General features: G+C 45.5%; 1 protein-coding gene across 1 annotated transcript in view; it reads right to left on the bottom strand.

Annotated features, from left to right (window-relative positions):
• LOC135398852 (caveolin-3-like) overlaps nt 1-15,134 on the bottom strand; it is a 56,704-nt gene that overhangs the window by 15,993 nt on the left and 25,577 nt on the right. Inside the window, exon 2 of the mRNA XM_064630375.1 lies at nt 12,877-13,266. Within this exon, the coding sequence (XP_064486445.1) occupies nt 12,877-13,239 (363 nt within the window). The 5' untranslated portion in view covers nt 13,240-13,266. The remainder of the gene's footprint in view (nt 1-12,876; nt 13,267-15,134) is intronic.

Consider the following 15,134-nt stretch of genomic DNA (forward strand, 5'->3'; position numbering starts at 1 on the left):
TGAAGGCACCAGGAAGATCAATCTACTCAAATGTGGACGCGGTCCTGTTTCGCACTGTTCGCGCATCAGCCGCGGCTAATACGCGTGAAATTACGGTAATCCTCCTATAGACCTACCTCATCATCTTATGAACTTAATACAAGGAATACTTATCCGTGACTCAGTTCTACAAAAATCTCGTTATCCGGTCATATGCGTGATCGAGAACAGATCGCTGATTTGGAATGTGGTCCTGATTTGATTATCCGAAAATTCGTTATCCGGACGATAGAGGGCGGCGAGTACTCTAAGGTGCCCGGATAAGGGAAATATCTTATACTATATATCGCCGTCCTTGACTAAAAATTAGACGGAAACCGCTTCGAATCGTCGCGCAATTATCACGCACCGAAATATCCCAAATTTACTATTTATGATTCAGGACTTGCGAAATTTACGGATTTTTCTGCGCCTGTTGGTCCACCTCGCGTATGAGAAGTGTTTCTTGGACGCCATGTATACAGTATATGAGATGACTTTCGGAGTCGCTCCAGATTAATACGCTTGACCGGCGATGCGTGGAAGGCAACAATTTGCCTTCATTCTGCACATTGTAATTCGCCAGAGGGAGCTATATATAGTCCACTAACCTATCATGATATCCTTTCTTTTGTGTGCGGTTGGCTTCGAATATTATGGAGGTGGCCTTTTCTCTCCCTCGCGCGCGCGCTTTCCTTTTCTTACGCTTTCGAGGATTCATCCGCGTAATTAATGCATGATGGAAGAGATAGAGAATATACCTTCCTAGAGCTTCGGAGATATATCGAAATAAGTAGATGTATATATACGGTATCAGGCTCTGGACCAATTGTGGCATGGATCGGGTTCAACTAGATTTTTTACTCCGAAAAGTTCGCGGTGGTCGTGTAAACCCAATTCGGTGGAATACACAATTAAACATGATTCAGACCGAAATGTGTTCAACGGGGGATAAATATAGAGACATGGGGTTTTGAGAGCAATATATATTGCAATATTGCTACAGTACAGGTTATAAGTAGGTCGTTCGTTGCATTCTTATGTGGTTATGAATAAAATCGGGTGCTGGGCCCATGGTCCAGTCCAGCTCATACACGCCAAGGTCTGCGTCACCTCTGGGACTTCTTGTCATCAACAGGCCTCTCCACCCTGCTTTGATTACCGGACCCCTTATCATATCCATCATCATCTCTCATCACGTACAAGTGGCACTGGGGCAGCGCCCAGCCTGCTGGCCGGCATCAGCCCCATCTCATCATCGTATCTCTATCTGTGTGTGTGTGTGTGTGTGTGTGTGTGTGTGTCGGGAAACAAAAGGTCGACCGGCAAACGTTTAATTATTCAAGATATCGTGTAAGATTGTAAACGTTTTAGAAGAATACTAATGTTGTCCTTTCTTTCCCCCTTTAAAAAAAAGGGGGAAAAAACAACATTTCTTTTTTTTTCTTTTTTTTTTTTACGAGCTCTCTCTCTCCATAAACATTGTTGGCGAGGGATACACGTGTTAGTTTCCGGTTGTGTCCTCAGATTTGCTGCTCTCTATCTTTTCCATCCTTTTTTAATGGTCTCGATCTCTCCATTTATTCATCCGTCATCTATAGCTATCCTAGTCTTTTCGCGTCTTCCTGTGCGAGTCCCAGCGTTGGGAGCGTATAGCTTAGCGTGTGCGCTGCCATCGAGAGGCTTGCCCGTATGGAGCCATTTCCGTGAATATACTGCGTAAACGTATTTTTATTCGCGATGTATTAATTTTCGCTAATTTCGCGACCGCTAAAATCGCGAATTAATATACTGGCGAACACAGCTTGACGTTTATCCCGCGAGAGGAAACACCCCTGTGGAATCGCGAAAATTAATACATCGCGAATAAAAATACGTTTACAGTATTTCGCAATTTGGTAGCGCAACTTCTATTTCTCTTCTACTTGGACTACGCATTCTTTCTCCGTCAAAGATTTTCATAATGCCCGAAAGAAAACAAGAAATACTTTTCAGTCTGATATATCCTTCCCCCCTCATTTCCAACTACTAGTCTTGCTTGTCCTATAATTTTGTTACAGAGCAGACCTTCGTTGCGTTACAATATCATAGTTTCTAGTGTGCTAATAACCGTCTCACAAAAGCAGGGGCAACTGGCAGCAAGTACGATTTGAGCATTGCTTTTTTTTTTTTTTTTTTAACATTCCGAAACACGTACCCTGCTGTTTCATGTTTTACTGTGTTTTTATCTTTGGCCTCGTGCTCTCCGCTTGATTAATCGCGCCACATGTCCGACAAGCCGTGATCCAACAATAGCCACCCTACTGCCCATTGTTAGGAGTAATTTATGGCTTCCAGCTAGTGTTGTCGGAAGGCGGGGAATGAAGCCTATAACACCAGCTGCTGCCAATGAGTCGTCGGCCGGACAGCTTAGCAGCCGCATGTATTTTGATGATACAGTCAAACTCCTTTATAGCGAACACCTTTTTAACGAAAATACCACTACAGCAAATTTTTTTTTGCGGTCCCGCTGGAGCCTATAGGTCCAATAATAGACATCCTTTTTAACGAAAATACCTTTACTGCGAATTTTTTTTGCTGTCCCCTGAGTTTCGTTGTAAAGGAGTTTGACTGTACACTAATTGCATTTAACGGTACAATCCAAAGAATCGACGAAAGCAAAGTCGTAGTGTCGTCTTCGCGGGGTTGATTGGCTTTGCCGCTGTCAGCACTTTGCGATCTTTTATCGTAATGTCGTTAACTCGTTATTGCTTCCGTGCGCATGCGCTTTGGGGTTAACGAGCGTGTAGCGGCTAATGGGATACGTCGAAAATGCCGTTTTCTCAATATTTAGTTTGCTTCAGCGCGAACATATTAAGGCATATCTCTACACCTCTTCCTTTTGTGTGTGTGTAATTTGCAGAAGTTGAAAAAATCTGGCGGCATCGTTATATCCGGACTCATAGTGGTGAATATCATTTTGAGTCTCCAGTTGCGGTGTTCGCTAAACACAAACGATTATATTACTATAAAAAAATAAAATGTCTAGGACCTTTACCAGTATACTTGCAAGAATTACCGTATTTTCCGGTTTATAACGCGCGCGCTATACAGTAAAAAAGAGTGTTCTGAAGAGGTCCTGCGCGTTATACACGGAAATATTTTCCTGCAGGGTTCCTTTTCAGGTCGGTGACGTACAAATTCTAGCCTCTTCCAGGGTGCGCCCGGTTTGACGCTTTAAAAACTGATGGTGTATTGGAAAGTGCTTCGGTCTTCCGTTAGACTCAGGAAGCCGATACTGTTGAGCGGACAATAATCTTGAATACATTTCAGAAGGCTGGCGTGATTGAGAAGGGACTGAAGTATACTATGATACCGAAAGTTGGTTTATTCTGTATATACTGGTGGCAGTACAGAAGCTTGTAGCAACATTGCGGTGTGCGTTATATATATAACTTTTTTTTTTTTTTTTCACATTCAGTCCGTTTTTAGGGGTGCACGCTATACACCGGAAAATATGATAGTTTCCAAGATTTCCAATATATATATACTCCCGTTCATTGCCATCAATTAGAGAAGTGTTCCAGCGCCTCTCTGCGCTTATAACCAGCTGCATCCAACTACACCCAATAAAAACGACGTCAACCTCGCTCCTGCTGTCTCATCCTCACGCCTCATCCTTCACCATTCATCACTCACGAACGTTCACCACAACTCACAAAGTGACGTCCCCCCATTTAACGCTAATACTATACCAACGGGACCCCGATGGTCAACGTCATCCTCAGCAGGGCTGCCAAATGTCCCGTCTTGTCTATATTCTCTTCCGTCTGGTTTCTGGACAGGAAATGCCCTTCACTGTTTGTTCACCCTACCGTTGGGATCAATTCCCCAAAATAGAAAGGCAAGATTGAGCCTATATGCGATCTACGAAGACGCCTTCTACACGAGACACGAAGTGTTGATGGTTTGTTTGAATGCCCGACGGAGGGAGAGATCTCTTTTCGAGTTGTGTCTGGACAAGGGGTTGTTATTCTGTGCCAGTAGGCTGTTAGGTTTCTGTTTCTGTCTGCATGAGGGGGTTGCAGTCAAGGCCGAGGGACTTCTTTGATTTGTGAGACTCGTTGAACCGTTTAGGGTCAATCAGAAAAGATCCAGGATATTCCAACTGAGACTGAAGGCTTCATTCGCATAAAGTGATGTTGTCAAAAATTGCTGGGATACGATTGTCGAAGATGAGTTTAAGACGGTTGACTGGGTTTTGACATTAGAGTCGCCTGTATGGGCGTCGATGTGCGAGATTTCGACCGACTAAGACTATCCACCAGTTGCCGAGGTAGACCAAGCAACATGAACTGCGCGCTCCTCTGCTGACGTCACAGAGGTCTATACGGGGATGATGCTCTGGCTTGTCTCGAGACTTGCTAAGACAAACATTGAGCAAGAAGTGTTATCTCGTGTCCGTGACTTATACGTCGTAGAACCTGAATCTATAGACGTCTAGCCCAGAAACGTCGTCATGTGACGTTGGTAGATAAACTGAAACCGAAACAAATCGGAAGGGGAGGGCTGGGTTCCACAAATGGGCACTTTTTTTCGCTGCCTCCTATTGAAAGAAAAGTAGGACCGAAGGTAGCGTCCCTTTCAGGGACCGTCATAATCCCTTCAAGACCGTGGCTTTCGGGCGTAGTTCAACTTGGAGAGTAGTTCAACTCTACCAAACTGGTGGCGCTGTCGAACGCTATGACGTCATTTGTTTACGAACAGGGAGAGGTCTATTGACAGCCACGTCAGGATAGTGAAACTAAAGTTGGCCGTAAAAATCTATTTACATACAGTGAACCCTCGTTATTATGACCATGGTCGTTCCCGAAAATTTTGGTCATAATGCGGAATTGTCATATTAACGGGGGGGGGGGGGGGCATTTGCAGAGGTTTCACTGCATTGTTCCCCAGGAGTATGGTCGTATCAAGCGCGTATGTCAGATTATCGGGGGTCATATTAAAACGAGGGTTCACTGTACTATATACAATTGACAGCAAATACAATCGAAATATTCTCCGCTGTAACTCTCCGCGCAGCAAAAAAAAAAAAAAAAAAAGACGTTTTTGATTTGGACGATTAAGCGCTAAACTACATACCTCTCGACTTTCCAACTACATGTATAGCAGCCAGCAGTATATACTTTCCACAACATGCGTGATGGACTCGCGACAAGTCCTACTATCACTGTACAACACTCATATGTATTGCCTCGCGACGTCTGTAGACCAAAAGCATCCTCTTAGTATTGCACGCCCGACATCTGTAAGTAGCTCCCACATTTTCACCCCGGATTTAAAAATAGCAGCCGATTACTACCACCCGTCGGGTGTCTTTAACCCGTAAAAGTTAAGACTGGTGATGTGGAACGATACACCCAAGATATGCGTTTCTTTTTTCCTTCACAGATACATGTACACACACATATGACAAGAAGGCGTGTTTTACAGTCACGAATCTACGCATGAGCGGCAATAATACGGGCCATATACACGCGTAATATACCTTGTATATAGCGCGGATCCATCAGTTCCTAACCGGTTATTTCTTCTGGACCTGTCAAGACGATTTCTAAGACTTCTCAGCTTTGTAAGTAATAACAGGGTTGAAATGCCGAGTGATATGTGCATCTCCGTAGGGGTCTCCTTCATTGAGATGCAGGAATGGAACAGAAAGGGCGCGGTGCACGATGTCCAAGGTACAAACACGATGGTTAAGTATACACAGAAGCCGACTCGCAGAGACTGAGAGGGGCAGTCCAATCTCACACCACGCACTTTATTGGAATGCTCAGGGTCTGTATGTGTAAAAACTGAATTCGCGCTCAATTATTTACGCACGAGTTTTACAGCGAGTATGGTTTCCGTGTCGTGGCGTCGCTACCAATATGGCTTTCGGTTTTTTTGTGTTTTTTTTTTTTTCTGGCAACTATCGAAGCCGCTAACTGGAAACAAAACTCGCTGATTATGTCTTATCAGGGGCGGATTTAAGGGAGGGGGGCGACCGCCCCCCCCCCATACGGTCGTGTTCCCTATGTAAAAACCCTATCTCCTGGACGATGCTGCGCCGCAAAGCACGAAATTTCCTTAAGACCGCCCCCCCCCCCCCCCATGACAGACCCTTAAATCCGCCCCTGCGTTTTATCACATCTGAAAACAGCAATAAATAATTGGAGTAGATTTACGCGTAAGGTGGGTCTACCAACCTCTATCTATCTCCAAAATACCCATATCCCCAAATACCCAAATCTATTCCAATTTGAGCAGCATGTCGGCCACACTATAAGCTGATCAGCTTACAGTGTGGCCGACAAGCTGCTCAAAACAGTCTTCGATCACATTGACATCGGTCGCACACCCTTGTGGTGTTCGCCAAAGGTGTTGCATCTCATGCTTATGTCATAAAACCAAAACCGAAACCAGATGCGAACATTGGGATTCTTTTTCGTTGTCTCCGAAACTTACGGGACTCCATTGAACGGAATTTCAACGGAGTCGCGTAGCAGTGGCAAGCACTCAATTTGTACTCGTTAGCTTCGCTTCGGCTGCGGCAGATTGAGCGATAAAGAAAAGGTGCGCTCTCACACAAGAACGGTCATCGTTAGCTGACTTCTATAGCGTCGGGAGAGACGTCTTTAACCCCTGCACACGCTCTATAAAAACTTCAGAAATGTCCTTCAGAGAGTCCGTAAGTGAACCAATGAGATTGACTTCCTTCCGTGACGTATAATATACGTCACAAGTAGCTCCACGCCGTGTCCATAGCAGCGGAAGATGGCAAATGAGAGTTTGCGGCCGCTCACAACGCTGATGCCACGTCACACTAATCCGATTACGTCACGCCAGAAGATCGGGCCTATGTTACGCCGCACCGCTCATGGCTGGAAGTTGCGCTGTGACGAGACCCCGTTGAGGGAAAATATTTTGCACGGTGGTTCCTGATAGCTTGCTTAATGAATGAAACTTGTGTGATCGGCGATGAATGGTTTATAGCAACGACACACATCATTTCATTGCTCGTTTAAGGCTAGTTCAAGGCTACAGGCTGTCCCTCTAAATGTTACGGAGGATCAAACGGCACGTGGAAAAATTTAAATCGTGCGCACAAAGTGTTTAAAGTCCCCGCTAGACACGAACAATGTGAAAGAAAACAGGACGGTGCACAACAGGATACCGGACACTTTCACACGGTCAAGTCACGTCAACCGAAACCCACGTGTTCCCCCCCACGCTGTTCCTATTTGCTCGAGACATGAGGGACGGACAAACATCAAAGGACACGGTTTGTCCGTCGCCAATTTGCGAGGCGTGCGATTGCGCGGGGATATAGGACCAAACAGAAGTGGGCCTTTCTCAAAGGGTCCGGACACATGTGTAACTGTTTTGTGTGTACACGCGATTCCTATCGACCGACAGCTGGAAAAAGCGCTGTCCTGTTTGTGGATGCGCGCAGCTGCCTGTCTGGGAGGGGAAGGAAGGTCAGTGACTGTTTTCTCTGTCCCTGTCAAAGGGATAGGGATATCCTTTCCGTATATACAGCATTGACGAAGTTCAAAAGCTGTGCCATGGTGCCGGGATCGGAAGTTTGAAGAATGCGTTTGGGATTGGGATATTGAGGGGATGAAGGGTGAACGATGATATACGAGTGGGGGGTCGCTCCTAATATTCTGCCACTGAACGCTGTTAGAGTCCTTGTCGTATCTACCTTAACATGCGTGTGACATCGCTACCCGGAAGGATAAACTTGTCAATCCAAAACGCTACAAGATAAAGACATTGAGCAGAACGCAGACGAACGAAATCAGAAAGCAGACGACGCGTCTCCCAATACGCGTTCCTCTCTTCGTCTCTACAAACAGCAATCGCGGAGAAGTGCTGAACAACAAAACGTGTAAAAAAAAAAAAAAAAACAAGCACAAAGAACTTGCGCAACCCAAACCGTCAGCGACCACTAGCACTAGTATAATACTAGAGATAAACAAAAAAAGAAAAAGAAAGAAAGAAACCTCATGAGAAGAGGGGCCGATAGCGGAGGACAGACACCAGGGACACCCAAACATTCCAGAAGCCGTCAACTTTCACCTCTGGTTACTTTATTCACTTTACTACGTATTGTTATCACTTTTTGTCATTGTTACTTTTGCGGCTCGGCTTCCAGTCATTGAAGTAGCGCGCGCCGAGCGGACAAAGGCTGTCTTTGTGCTGGAGTCAAGCGCATGGGCGTATATATGTGAGCTTTCACCGTCACCGTGGGTGGGTGGGTGGGGTGGGGGGTTGTCAACCCCCTTTCTGTGGAGGAGGAGGGGGTAGCACACAGAAAGACCATGCCGACAATAATACAGGCGAAGCCCTCTCTACTGCTTTTTGATGTTCCGGAGAAATAGATCGATTTATCGGTGACGCTCGTGTCCTTCATTTCAATTCAATTTCAATTCAATTCAATTCTTTATTTTTCCAAACAAGTTGGTGGGGAGGTCGGGCAAAAAGCTGCTAGTGTGCAGCTTGACGCCGGCCCGACCCCCTGATTCTTTTTTATTTTTATATTAATTTCTATACAAATTTAAAATATATAAGGAAAAAAGCGAGACAGGGTATTCCGTTAGGGTCTGTAACTTCTTTGCTTAGTGAATCCAGCTTCTTCAATCAGCATCTGTGCACGTGCTGCTACAATTCTGGAGCGTGATAAATATGCCCAAAAGCAAAGATTCACGCGAAAATGAATAGTACCGTATTACGAGTAATTATGCTTAAAGGACAGTATGTTATATAATGAGAGAAAAATACAGAGAGAGGAAAAGCTTGTTTAGACCACACACATATCGCGTAGAAAAAAGAAGAAGAAGAAGAGATAAGTGAGAGGAGGAAATTGACATTTTGACGAGTCGCCGATGCGTATCGGGCGAGATTCTTCGCCTCACGCGGACCTTATCGAGCCGCCGCATAAATACCGCAACTGCAGAGGCAGAAATATGCCGAGTAAATAAATTTCTTCTCCGGAGCCTTTTATGCGTGCCTCCCAGGAATTTCTCATCGCCGTCCGATCGCTGTGTGTACATAAGGAAGAAAGATATCGTCGATTCAATCATGTGTGACCTTTCAGGTATGACGAAATACGCGGAATGGTCCGTGACTTATTTGGGAGCTCGTCGGATCACCCGTCTCACGAACGTTTCCAACTGTGAGACAAAGTAAGAATGTAGTGGTTGGTATTTTAAGAGTGTTGTCACAGGGAGCGGGGGCGTTCACGGATTGAGTACGGAACTACCCATAATGCCCCTATACAGTCAACCCTCGATTTATGAACACCCTCGGTTCCCCGAAAAATCGTTCATAAATCGAGGGATTCATAAATCGAAAATTCCTTTAAGTGAGTACTATCGAGCAAATGGAACAGTATTTCCGAGTTGGTATTGTGTTTATAATGCAATATATTGTGTAATTTTGCTTTCGACCATGCCTTCTGCTGTACCAATCTCACGAAGCACAGATGTTACCGCATTCACACTCTGTTTATTATGCAATACTAAATAGTTAATTTTGCTTTGGACGATGCCTTCCGCTGTGTCAATCTTGGAAAGAGGAGATGTCAGCACATTCGCGCTCAACTGGTCTCGGATTTCCTCTGGGGTTTTTAACCTATGTTTATTAATCTTCTGGTGACAGCGGACACCTTATTCATGAATTGAGGTCAGGAATACTTCTGCAAAAACCCGTTTGTTGTTCGGGTTTCGAGGGGTTAAGAACCGAGGGTGCAATACCTGGAAAACGTTTTGTCTGTTCAGGCATCATTCATAAGACCAAGAATAATCCCTTTGAAGGTTTTTGTTGGCCTGGGAACGATCCGTTCATAAATTGAGGGCAAAAACGCTGGGCAACTCCTAGTTGGTTCCCAGAAATTCCGTTCATTATTCGAATATCGAGGTTCATAAAACGAGGGGAAAATGCATGTAAAGAGTTTGGTTCCTCGTGCTAGTGTTCATAAAACGAGGGAATTCATAAATCGAAGGTTCATAAATCGAGGGTTGACTGTACACTGAATTTGTGTTGCGGCGTCTCGTGGACACGATCGGATGCCCGAATGTTGCTTTTGTTGAGCTAAAGTTGTCAGGTTGGAGGATTTTTTCGGGGGAATATGACTTTTCGCCGATCCGGACGAAAGTTCACTTCGAAGTGTGTAAAAAATCGAATCCTGCGCGAGTTAACTTTGTCCTCGTATTTTTTTCGATATAGCTTTCATCAAAACTTCACGTACGCGTAGACCGGAAACGAAATTGAACGATCGAGAGCAGAGGCACCATATTGCAGTCGTGGATACATCCGAAATTCCGAACGTCCAAGATACAAAGACCCAGCCAGCTTACTTTTGTAAAGACCGATGCTCAGTACAAACATTAGCTCGGCTCGGCGAAAGTTACATTATGTTACATAATAGAGGACGAACGCGGAATAGAACCAGGGCTTTTCACATCGCCCGGACCACCCGGGCGCTCGCTGTCGTAAAAAAAATGGGAAAGTAATAAAGTCGTTTTATAAGCATTTGCGAGTCAGGAGGAAACATAGGAGGGGAGTAAACGAGAATGAAAGTGGAGAGACGTGGAGGAAGACACATGGCCATGTGCATACTCAGAACCCCGACCGATCAAGAAAAGAAGAAGCAATTGGGAAAGGGTGCGAGAAGAAGATGAGAGAAGAGCATTGTGAAGGAAGAGGGGATAGCATATATGAAGCAGAGAAACCTTGCAGATGACTGGGTCGTCCTCTGTTCCGTGTATTCGTCGAATCTTCGCCTGTGCACTACTATCAGACGACCGCCGTGTCGTCTGCTACATATACGCGCCTCCGTCGTCTGCTTACTACAAGACTACTATCAGACGACCGCCGTGTCGTCTGCTACATATACGCGCCTCCGTCGTCTGCTTGCTACAAGATTACTATCAGACGACCGCCGTGTCGTCTGCTACATATACGCGCCTCCGTCGTCTGCTTACTACAAGACTACTATCAGACAACCATTGCACCGTGTCGTCTGCTACATATACGTGCCTCCGTCGTCTGCTTACTACAAGACTACTATCAGACGACCGCCGTGTCGTCTGCTACATATACGGGCCTCCGTCGTCTGCTTACTACAAGCAGATGACTACCTATACGTGATGAATATTTTCACAAAAAATAAAATAGCCCATTCGGGTTACTTTTCACGGTTGGTTACGACGATGACTCTGTGTATTGAAACCAAGTCCTGAACGGGAGCAGGCCTCCACCGCACTTTGTCGCAGACACCCGCAAAAAGCGTCGCGAAGAAGCCACCCGGGGCGCTGATGTCAACCGGAAGTGGGTCCGTCATCGAGCCGTTCCGCGAACCGCTCTCCGTGACGATATGTAACGCAGACGCGAAGAAATAAAGTGTTCTACCATCTCGGAACCAGAACCCGCTCCGTTCCAGCCGACTCCTCTTTCTGGCTGTGGCACGTGCATTCCTGTTTGCGAGGGGGCCTCTCCTCAGACGAGGCGCTTTCAAGGAGCTTCCTTCTTATGACTTCCCTCCGTTGTGGTGTGATTAGCGAATAGGAGTCTTTATCATTCGCAAAACGGTCTTTTTAGCGTGCCTGCCAGGAAAGCTACAATCACCACGTCATGTTTTCTCCGATCGTTGACCCTCCGGGATCGTTTCACCACGTAGTGACGGCATTCTGAAGGATCTTTTACACTTTTGTCAAAAACGGACTTCTGACGTCTGTCTCTTTTTCGACGTTTTTTCTTTTCTTTTTTCTCTGCTAGACCTGGAGTAGCTTGTCCCGCGGTGAGCGGGCTCACATCTCCATTTTTTTTCTCCTATCATGATCATCATCATCAATGCTTGGCCATCATAGACATAGGCCATTTCGATGATAATCGTGCGTAAAGGAGTAGGGCGAAACACGCTCAAGTCTGGCCAACGAGAAGAACTTTGAGAGGGACACTGAAAAGCCACGATGAAGCGACGAAAGGCAATATAGGACGGAACAGCAGGGCCGGCGAGAGAGATTACGGACCCCTCATCACATCTCGATAACATAGTCTAAGCATTTCATCTTTATACGATTACGACGGACCTGCGGCGGGCGGGCCCCAGGCCGTCAAACTGAAAGTTCGTCAAACGGACAGTTCCGTCAGACACGGAAACAGTCACAAAATGTCCCAGCGTCTTTTGACGCTTCAGTTACCGTTCCAGTTGTTACTCTCCATGATTACGACCATACCTGAGTAAATTACTTCTACAATGTAATTAAATTACATTACTCATTACTGCAATTGAAATGTGATGAAATGACATTACAATTACTACAAAAAAGTAATGACATTGCAAAGTCATTACTGCGAGTTCAATCGTAACGACATTGAGGATGTGGAATTTCTTTGTCAGACAACACTACGTTGCAAAAACGAGACATATCTTATTCTGTGCCGATTGAGCGCGTCACCGTTCATAGTGGGCGTTGAATTCCTTTAACTGGTCAGTCGGCAACTCTCTTTCTACCAAGTGCCAACACTGAACTCACACTCGATTCTTTTGTAAAAAGTAGTGAGTAATGTCATTAAAAGTACTGCCAAAATGTAAGTAAATTACATTACAAATTACATAATGTCAAAAGTAATGCATTACATTACAAATTACATAATGTCAAAAGTAATGCATCACATTACAAATTACCAGAAAAAGTAATACATTACTGTAATTTCCTTACTGTAATGACATTGCTACCCAGGTATGATAACGCCACTGAAAAACGCCACCTATAACGCTACCATCCGCTTAGAAACGTCGCCTGAACCGATAACGAAACCGAAACTCACGTTAATGTGGTCATTGACGTGTTTCTCGTCCCGATCCAGCAGGTTAAGGCCTACGGTGAGGGTCTCCACACAAGACGTGGACCTCTTGTGACACTTCTTCACTTTTTCCTTCTTCTCTTTCTTGTCCTTCTTCTTCTTTCCTTTCTTGTCTTCTTCGGTTTCCCTGCCAGATTCGGACCCAGGTTCAGCAGTGGTGGCGTCACCGTCGTCCTTGGCCACGTCCCCGCCCTTGGTTTCCAATTCAATCTTTTCTTTCTCCAACGTGTCACCCTTGGCACCCCCGACGTCTTCGAGGAGCGGCAACGTTGACTCGTTCAGGTTGGCCTTTGAGCTGGACCTGGATGTCTTGTCCTTGGTTTCCATTTCGGAGGGTGGTAGCGACAACTACGTCTGCGGGGAAAACAACAAATAGATAAATCAGCGATCGCGTCTAAATATAGTTTCGGGTCAGCAGTGCCACACGTTCCTATATACGTATAACGCACATCCGAGAGACTTAGCGAAGTTTGAAAATGTAACGCGCACATGAGGGGTATCGTTATAGGGGTGCTCTTGCATGCTGGGACATTGCAGGTTTTATAGTAACCCATTGCCCAGTTACTTATATAATATCGTAGCGTAATGGTGCACCCGGTAAATATTAGGCTAAAAATAGAACAAACGGAGGTTTTATCTGCAGATTGCTAACATTTGGGACAATAAAAATGACACACGGAAATGTTTCGTGTATGGAAGCACAGTCCGCGATAACTGCATCAGCCCCATCTCATCATCATTTCTTTATATATGTGTGTTCGTTTATTGGACACGAGCAACTCGAGAGTTAAGACATAGCCTCTTATATACAGCATATAGGGTTTATTCACTGACGTCACCTCGCCGCCATATTGTAGGTCCCTCGAAGTTATATGTTCCCGCATTCGTTCGCTGCCATATGCTTTTTAGGTGACTATTAACGTCGAAAACATGGAAATTACTTGGATATGCCACAAATCACACAGCAAAATAACTTTGAAAGACCAAATATACGGTGAGTGCGATATGGGTGACGGCTTGGATGGGACCTCCAATATGGCGGCCGATAGCAGCACATCTGCCTGCTAGCGACAGTGGCGGTCTCCTACGGATGACGTCATGTGAATAAACCCTATAGTGGGCGAAAATACAACGGCGCGGCTCTCGTGACGTTATCCCAGTGGCAGTGACTCTCGCTCTAAAGTTCCAAAAATTCAACACCAGAGGTGCTCGAGAGTCCACTTCCGACGACTCTCGTCTCGATGTGGGTCACTATATAGAGTCGCTGACGTAAGAGAACCCTCATACGTCACGACTCCGACTCGCGGGTCGCGCGAGCTGAATGAACAAACACAACCTTTGACACGCAGGCGCAGTGGTGGGACAAGGTATAGAGCATGCAGCAGACCAGATGCTCGTGCAGGTCTAATCCTATATACACTCTAAGAAAAAAAGGAGTAAAACGGGGAGTAATTGCAGCTTCTACTCCCCCAGTCTGCAATTTCTCCCCATTTTAGTCCCCAAACCCGACATTTAGTCCCGACATTTACTCCCCGGGACTGCAAATTGTCACTAAACTTCGCGAATGGTCTCCTGAATGCAAAAGTCTACATAAATATGTGCCCTTGGTCAATTTGAACGGCATAAGGCTGTATAACTCAGACAACGTAGCGATTTTCCAGCCACGCGCAGAGTAAGAAACAGTTAGCGCATCTTTCTTCGCAAATTGTGCCCTAGTATGGCGCAAGATTTTATATCGCTCGATATATCACGGTTGACGGTTTGCTTCAAAGTATGTTCATGCATGCGCACCAATTATGTACCTGGGACTCTTACAACAGCGCGTGAAATACGGTCTTCGCTCTGTGACATTCATTTACTCCCGTGCATTTACTCCCGAAAGGGACTATTTTTTGTGGCAATGCAATTACTCCCCAAAAGGAGTAAAAGTACTCCTTTTTTTCTTAGAGTGTACCAGAGGCACGAGAAACACAGACGCCCTCTAACGACGGCGGCTTTTCGACCTTCGCGTCTTCCAAGCACAACAAGCAATCAACAGCACATGTACTACAAGACACCGGACATAGGAACGTAATTGCGGTCTCATTCAAGGCCACCCTTACACGCGTCTTTACTATGCATTCCTTTGTCAATACGCGCCAAGATCCCATGACGTAATGTTCAGCAGGCTTGGTCAACAGTGCGCTCGGTGTTCGTGGGGGATTCTCGTGCTCATTTCTACG

Source organism: Ornithodoros turicata, chromosome 6 (genome assembly GCF_037126465.1).
Source record: "Ornithodoros turicata isolate Travis chromosome 6, ASM3712646v1, whole genome shotgun sequence".
Classification (NCBI taxonomy): Eukaryota; Metazoa; Arthropoda; class Arachnida; order Ixodida; family Argasidae; genus Ornithodoros; species Ornithodoros turicata.